At 35.9% G+C, this 8,800-nt stretch overlaps 2 protein-coding genes and 1 pseudogene across 2 annotated transcripts; 1 reads left to right on the plus strand and 2 right to left on the minus strand.

Annotated features, from left to right (window-relative positions):
* Window positions 1-459: 459 nt before the first annotated feature.
* LOC17874686 (F-box protein At1g30790) lies at window positions 460-1,638 on the plus strand. The gene has a single exon (XM_006281745.1). The coding sequence runs from the start codon at window positions 460-462 to the stop codon at window positions 1,636-1,638; it is 1,179 nt and encodes a 392-aa protein (XP_006281807.1).
* Window positions 1,639-4,497: 2,859 nt separating this feature from the next.
* LOC111830422 (RNA-dependent RNA polymerase 1-like) lies at window positions 4,498-6,851 on the minus strand. The gene is made up of 2 exons (XM_023782217.1): window positions 6,761-6,851; window positions 4,498-4,940 (listed from the first exon to the last, which is right to left on the minus strand). Exons 1-2 carry the CDS (start codon window positions 6,849-6,851, stop codon window positions 4,498-4,500), a joined length of 534 nt encoding a protein of 177 aa, XP_023637985.1.
* A 1,068-nt stretch (window positions 6,852-7,919) lies between these two features.
* The window catches only part of LOC111830424, a 6,923-nt pseudogene continuing 6,042 nt past the window's right edge, over window positions 7,920-8,800 (minus strand).

An 8,800-nucleotide genomic window follows, 5' to 3' on the forward strand; every position in this document is an offset into this window, starting at 1 on the left:
CTAAAACTTTTCTTTTTACATTTTTCAAAATCTGATTGATAAACAATTCATTTACTTTTAAGGTTTTTAATTTACTAAATAATCTTCTTTCTCCAATATCCTTAATCTGACTGATAAATAATACATTAATATTTAGGATTTTTAATTTTTATTACATAATATTCTTTTTCAAAAAAAAAAGTAATTATAATCCTTTATTCTTTATTATTATATTTTATATATATCTAGAAAATATAAAATTCTAATCCATTTACTTTTTTTTTTAATCAACAATCCATTTACTTTTAAAATCTTTAATTTACTAAAATAATGATCTTCTTTTTACATTTGTCAAAATCTGATCAATAAACATGTCCGGTATCACCATCATATGTGTTTCTAAGTTAAAAACCAAAGCATTATATAAGAAGGTAGATACCTTAGTTTCAACTTCATTTATACTCAAACTCCTATTTCTCCATGAAAGAGAAGGATCAAGAACTTGACAAGGATGGTTCCAACAAAGGTCCAGGTCACCTAGAATTGACCTCTTTTGATATTACTGTGGAGATTCTAACTAGATTGCCAGTAAAATCTCTTATGAAGTTCCAATATGTTTCCAAGACATGGTGTTCCATCATCCGAAGCAAAAATTTCATCAACTCTTTGGTCTCAACACCATCACCTCTATTTCTAATATCTTTAATGACCAACGAGAAAGCTGAAAAGTATTTGTTCCTTTTAACGTCTTTACAAGAGAAAGATGAAGAATCTACTTCTTTGGTAGCAAATCTGGACATGACACTAGCTTCTAACAATGCTAATAATTTTTCTGTACGGTGTGCTTCGGTCAATGGCTTTATTTCTCTTTCGCCTAATGGTCGGTTCGTGGTATGTAACCCTAGCACAAAACAAGTGATATTATTACCGAAATTCGAAACCGCTGGTACTAAATGGGGACCTGTTTATAAGTTCTTGGGGTATGATCCCATTAATGATCAATACAAAGCATTGTGTAAGAAGATGTTTTCATATCCTGATGAAGATCAAGGGCACATGGTTTTAACACTTGGAGGTGACAAAACACATACATGGAGACAAATTGAAGGCGCTCCCCAAAATTATCTCCCTAGGTCAGAAGGAATATGCATCAATGGATTTGTGTATTATCGCGCTTGGACTCCCGATTCATCTAGATTGTTAGTGTGTTTTGATGTTAGATTAGAGAAGCTAAGTATTATTAAACTGAAAATATCATGTTGGGACGACTCTACTTCAGCTTTGATCAACTACAAAGGAGAGCTAGCTCACGTTGTTATTGGTGGATGCTTCCTTGATTTTTGGGTATTAATAGATGCCAAAGAACATAAATGGTCGAATAAATTTCATCAAATCTATAGAGTTTGGTGGGATTCTATACCAGTAGACGTTCCAATAACTATCCATGGCACTAACAATGTTGGTGAAATCATTATTTCCCCAAAGTTTTTACTATGTAACCTTGGAGACTTTCCCATTATCTACTACGATATAGAAAAGAAAAAGGTTACAAAGGTTCAACTTAAAGGAATTGCATGTGATGAAGATTTTAGGCGTCGTTATGGTCCTTGCCTTGTCAATATCTCACCAGAACATTGTTGTAATTTTAACTTAATATGATTTAATTCGAGTTAATGATTTAGTTCTAGTTTCACAAAATTTAGATTTAAATTTTGTTTATATAATTCGTAATTCAGAAAATGTGATGACTAGTTTGCGGTCTCAAATCTTTATATATATACTAGATAATGGTCCGCGTAAATATATACATAATATATATTTGTTAGAATTAAAAATAATTTAAAAAATTAAAAACAACATAATTAGTAAAACAATAAAATAAAATCCACCAATAATTGGAAATCCAACATTGTCTTAAATTTTAATTTTCTATATTTTATAATCTCATAAGTAATAATTTTTTATTATCTTATATCAAACTAATTTTCGGTGGGTTATAAGTTATAAACTAAAAACTAAATAAAAATATGCTAACATTCTTATCCATTAACATCAAGTAGTCGAAAGTTCATTTCTATTGTGTCATATTTTTTGTTTTCACATATAACTTCATGAATTTTTTTTTTATCAATTTTAAATTAATTAATTATTGGAAATTATGAAAATTGTTACATCGATGATTTTACCATGGAAAATTCCTTCCGCCCCTATTAGATTCACGATTGAGAACATTTCATCTTCAACCTAACGACACTTTTTTCTTCTTCAATACCTAGAATCATAGTGAATAGCTCTAATTACGCATCATTGAAGATCTCATATAAACTTGACTTTATTAATCTGCATAATTATTAATACATCGCGTATTATTTGGGACTCAAACCTCGGACTTCCTGGTGTAGAAACATTAGATAACCTTTGGTCAACCATAAGACCAAGAAGACTTCCACATCTTAATTTAAGGAAAAAAAATATGTGAGATTATACTAATATTCTCATAAAGTATTCAGAAATTCATTTTTATAAGCTTATTATTTTTACACCTTTGTATGTTTTTACTTAAAAATAAAATATACAAAAATACAGTTTGTATCCAATTAAACTTATATTAAATAACTTATGTTGTTATTTTGAACTTCATAATTAATTATTTATTGGTTAATATATACGCTAAATGTATTTTTTTATATGTCAAAATATTTTTGAGAACACACCTAATATTAGCATATGCAGATATTTACTTATTTTTGTTAGTTTTCTTTGTTGGTTTTAATTTTTTTCTTTAAACATATAAATATAAACATGTAAATTAATAAGTCAATATGTATTTTAATTTGTTTCTCTGCTTCGTTAGAGAAAAAATGTTAATTGTTTTTACACATGCAAACATCTGATTGATATTTATATAGTAAGATATAGGTTTTTGAAATTAGTTTTCCTAATTTGTTAAGTAAAATAAGTAAATTGTTTGACACGTGTCAACATCTTATCGATAGACTTGACACGTGTCATGATCCTGTTAATGGCTAACTTTGAAAACCAAGTTTTATATATAAAAAATTTTAAAAGTAGTTTTCCTATTTTGTTAAGTAAAATAAGCAAAAATATTTTGACACGTGTCGAAGTCTTATCAATAGACTTGATACGTGTCATAATTATGTTAATGGCTAAGATTTTTTTTTCAACGTTAATGGCTAAGATCATCATCAAAATACTTCGTTTTCTTTTGGGGTGTTTTAAAAATCCATGCTATAATAATCGAAAAACTAAGAATCCATGCTCGATAACCAAAAAATTAAATATCACTACTCCCCCTGGTTGAAGTTACGAAACTGGCCCTATACAAACTTAATACTAGATTTCGAAATTTCACTAGCCTTAGTCGTATCCTATAATATCTTGTTCTGTCAGCTTTGTATACACAACTGGCATGGGTTACACATAGATAATTTTTATATTATGTACCAAGATATTTTAAATATATGAAAAGTATTTGTATGCACATGGTAAGATAGTTATTATACGGATAATATTTATATTAGCATGCTAAGTTAGTATGCTAAGTTATTTAATATTCGATAAATTATAAATTTAGCATGTTAATTTATTCAATATCTGATAAATTGAATTTTAGCATGCTAAATTATTCAATATTCGATCAATTAACGATTTTCTCCTATCCACATGTCTCCAAATGAAGTAGCCAAAGTTTTATTTCTGACCAGGATAACATATTAAAAATCTAAATAGTTGTTAACAAATATTATTTATATTAGCAGGATAAACTCATATGCTAACTTATTCAATATTCGATAAATTGAACCTTGCTCTATAATCTCGAGCTGATCTTGCCACAATCTTCAAGCAAATACAAAACCACAACGAAAAAGATTAAGACACCATGAGACTCTGACCACCATGACGCCTCAATCAACACCTTTCCACACCCAACACTTCATAGCTACTTCAAACCTTTGTCGAAATACTTGATTTCACCTATGAAGATCATACACAAGATAAGAGAAGGAGACCATGGCTCCATTTTGCAATACTCAGACTGAAGATAGGAGAGAAGAAGAGAGAAAGAAGATAGGAGAGAAGAAGAGAGAAAGCGAGAGAAAAGAGAAAAAGAGAGAAGAAAATGTGATATTTTGTCTTTGCTAAGTTATAGAGTCAATAGAGTACTCAATTGAAATAGCTATAGGGAGAGAATCGTCCGAAAAATTATTAGCTAAATATAAGTTTATGGGGAATGAATATTTATTTTATTTTTTATTTAGGTACATCTAGTGTAGTTTCCCTTTCTTTTGCTATGAAGGTTTTCTGGTTTCTCAAAGTTTGGATTTGTCTCTTTAGTGTTCATCTTTTAATAACCAAATTAAGTTTTGGTTTTTTCATCTTCTGAATACCTCGTTAGACTATTGGTTATTTAAATTAGTTTATAATAATTAGACAAATCACTTTTATAATAATTAGTTTACCTCCTGTTTTCTACCGAAAAAAAAAGTTAAATAACCATTAGATGTCTTTCACAAATTGTCTGTTCAGAAAACAGGGTCCATACTTGGTCCATGACAAAACATCAACTGTTATGTACTCTGACTCAAACTTCTTCATACTATTCCTCAATGAGAGTTTCTTAGACGACGTTATATCAACGGCCACCACTCCTTTATACCCAGCATAGCGGATTTGAAAAGCTGATGGACAAACATCGAGGCCACATTTTTCAGCCACAAGTTTGGCAAATTCCGTTGATATCTTCCCGACCCCATCATAATAGACATAAGGTATCCCGGAAGAATTATTCTCGATATCTGGTATCAATTCCAACTCATCGCTCATAATAGTACGTGTCTCAATAGATGAGCTAAATGATTGGCCGAGCCTTGCAGCGTACTTTGCTACATTCCTTATACTACTGAAATCACCATCCAAGTTCTGATAGTTGCTGCTGTAACCTTATTAATGGGTGCAAACATCCAAAGAGAATTTACCCGCAATTGGCTCGAAGAGAAGGCTAGAAAATCAAACTTTTTATTGCCGATCTCAATCCCATGTTGAACACAGAACTAATCCTCTCATATAATTTTGTTTTGTTTTCAATAGACCGAGAACATAGATCCGTTGAATATAGTTGGTTAGAATCTTCATCGACGAAAGACACTACCATAAAATTGTCAATATACTCTGAGTAGTTTCTAACTATTCGATTTGAATATTCATTGGGTCCACTGAAAAAACCCTAGTTCGCGTAACCTTTAGCTAGAGGATATAAACAACGCCATCTCCCAGAGGTAGTCCACAGGAATCATCACTTTTTTTAACCCAATCCACTTTCTGTTGCCTGAGCCAAACCTTAGGTTCAAAGATATCTTTTAAACAACCAAGGTCTCATGCTTTCGTGTATAAAATCTTCATCCTGTTTTCTAGGGTCTACTAGCTCAAAAAAATCACCATCAAGAGCTGTCCTTGGGAGACACCCATTCTGCATCAAAGAATTTATTTTAAACAAAATCTTGTAGGGTAAGTCAGATCCTGAGGGAGGATCGACAACAGGAGAAAGCTTGTTTGACATTGACGTATAACACTGTCCTAATTTTATGTCAAAACTGCAGGACTTATGGTCTGAATAGTTGTTGTTGAATTTTTTTTTTGACGTCATCAAGAAGTTGTAAGTTACGATGATGAAGCTCCCAACAAAACGCAAAGGGTTGACTAATACATGAACGTGTAAAATCAGTACATCTTTGCCACTCATCATCAGGTTCATCCCAGAAGAAATTAATTGTTCCAGAGGTGGGATGTTGATTATCCTTCTCATAGAGTTTTGGAGATGTGGTAACCCTAATTAAGTACAAGAAACTCTGACGACCTATTTTTTGGGGAATGTAGAACCACGTCTCTGATGATTCCGTAAGGAAACTCCATTCAATAAGGTTTTCCATCCCAAGACAGAGAGACATGAAGATTGCGCAAATCAACCCCAAACAAGGAAAGACCATGCCCTAGCCATAAAAATTGATCCGACGTAACTTGGTTTCCCATATACATCGTCAACCCCGCTCTTATCTCTTGCACTGTCGCTCTATCATAAGAGGAAAGCTCATAATCCAAATTATAAGGCTTGAGCCGATATCTTAAATTGTAAACGATATTTTATTTTTCCTCTAGGTCGATTGAAAGAACCCATCCCATTTTTTTTTTTAAACATGCAACCGGATTAACCCAATTAATTCGAACCAGCTAAACCGACATAATAATTTAAATCAATTAAACCAAACAATATTAACCAGCGGAAGACTTAACCAAAAATCCAATAAAACAATTCCATTAAAACAACAAGTTCAACCAAACATTATTACAAAACATGATCATCCTAACATGTTTCTAAATTCCATTCTAACACCCTAATAAATCCAACAATAACCTAAAACACCAATGAGTGCCTAGATCATCCTCCTCTCCTTGCCATGATTCCACGGATCACACTTTGCTTTTACCTGCATCAAAGAAAGAGATGCATAAGTATTTCATAAATACTTAGTGAGGCAATCATCCCACCACTGGCTATACACACAAGCAGAAATGAACACATTCAAGTATAACTCAAACAACCACCAATACAACGCAAAACAACACAACATGACCCGTTCTGACAAGCAGTGTCGATCGACACCATCCGCTGGTGTCGCTCGACACTCGCGACCATCCTTGCGAGAAAGAAAGTTGGTGTCGATCGACACCCTCCCTTGGTGTCGAGCGACACCGAAACCCTAACATCGCTCCAGCCGCTTCTCATCGACGAATCCACCAACTCCAGGACTCCAGCCCTGATCTATCTCCTTCCCAGACTCGTACCAAGACACCATATCACATAGACAAGCATACAAACACAGAAATCAAATATAAATCAGAAGGAACACTCAAAATATGCATCAAAACTGCTTAGATCAGCCTAGTCATGCACTCACCTTTCAAAAGGACAGAAACAAGGACGAACAGATCACAACAACAGCAACCAAGGACTCTCCTAACACCACAGCTACGAGATCTATCTTCCCAAGGACAGAAACACCACGAACAAGCCTCAGAACACTTCTCAAACCTCCCAAACCTCTCTAGAGAACTTAGAAACCTTTTAAAAGAATAAAAGCGGCCACCCTTACGACCTTTATTCTTTTAAACGTGACCTAGGGTTAAACCCTAACCAAAACCTCAATTGAACCGACGATTTAAAACTTAAACCGTCAAACCAAAATTACTAGTGTCGATCGACACCCAACCACAGTGTCGATCGACACCACCCGGATTTCCAGACACGGGCGTTACAATTCTCCCCCACTAACTAGGATTCGTCCCCGAATCCTCCAACACAACCGTCAGTACACAACTGACCTCACCGAGGCCCCTATCTAATCAATATACTCGCGTTCCAGACCCTATTTGCTCATACACACCCACCTCCCCCGTCCATAGGTCGCAACCCGTGGATCATACCGGCTCGTCTTCAGGCCTCAGCCTTAGACTACGGTATCCAGGAAGCCTCACCACTTCCCCCGCTCTCAGGTCGCAACCCTCAAGTCATACCGGCTCACTATTAGGCCACCCGCCTTCTAGCTACGGTATCCGGGAAGTCACACGCTCGCTCTCGGGTCGTCACCTTCAAGCGTGCACTCGAATCGTCATCCGAGGCCATCACATCATATCCGAGCAAATAAGTCTAAACGCCCCCGAGCATATCTCTCGATCAGATATACCTCCCGTGGTCCACTTATAACATCGCAATGCTATACTAACCACCACCCCGAGACTTTCCAAAAATAGAGCCGTCAAACCCGACACTTTCTATTTTTAGAAACTCGCACATATTTCTCTTACACATGACACAACAAGTCAAATCCAAGAAATACTCATCTTATTAATCTCCAATGTCATAATCATTACACCAAAAATGAGAATACAAAAGAGATACAACCAAAACCAAACTCAAAAACCAAACAAGCCAACGGTCTACTCCTCGACCTGCTTGTCAAACCACTTCCGGAACCTTGCCTTCATCCAGGCCACTGGCTCCCACGTCTCCTCCAAGACTCCATCACAGTCCCACTGGACTCTCATCAAAGGAATCTTCTTACGCCAAAGTTCCTTTACCCGCCTCTCGAGAACCCTCACTGGCCTCGCCTCCAAGGTCATGCTAGGCTGAAGATCCGCCGGGATCGTAGCCAACACCTCATCATCCTTGTGAAGACACTTCCTCAGCATCGACACGTGGAATACCTTATGAAATGCACGCATTACCTCAGGTAACTCCAACCGATAAGCCACCGGTCCAACCCGCTCCACAATCCTGAAAGGACCCATAAACCTCGGACTCAGCTTAGTCTCGGTAAGGGACCTGTTAGGACCACGCAACATCGCCATCTTGAGATACGCCATATCTCCAACCTCAAACTCCAACTCTTTACGCCTCTTATCAGCATAACACTTCTGCCGATCCTGCGCCTCTCTCATGTTCAGCTTCAGAACCCGAATCTTCTCTGAAGTCTCCTGAACAAAATCCGCACCATAAATGCTCCTCTCCCCCACTTGAGTCCAGCATAGAGGTGTCCGACATGGCCTCCCATACAACGCCTCATAAGGAGCCATCCCAATACTCGCCTGGTAGCTATTATTATAAGCAAACTCCACCAAGCTCAAGTGATCTGCCCACTGACCACCCCAGTCTAACACACACATCCTCAACAGATCCTCAAGTGTATGAATGGTCCGCTCAGACTGCCCGTCTGTCTGAGGGTGGTAAGCCGTGCTCAAATGCACC

This window comes from Capsella rubella, unplaced genomic scaffold (assembly GCF_000375325.1).
Source record: "Capsella rubella cultivar Monte Gargano unplaced genomic scaffold, Caprub1_0 scaffold_8, whole genome shotgun sequence".
Taxonomy (NCBI): domain Eukaryota; kingdom Viridiplantae; phylum Streptophyta; class Magnoliopsida; order Brassicales; family Brassicaceae; genus Capsella; species Capsella rubella.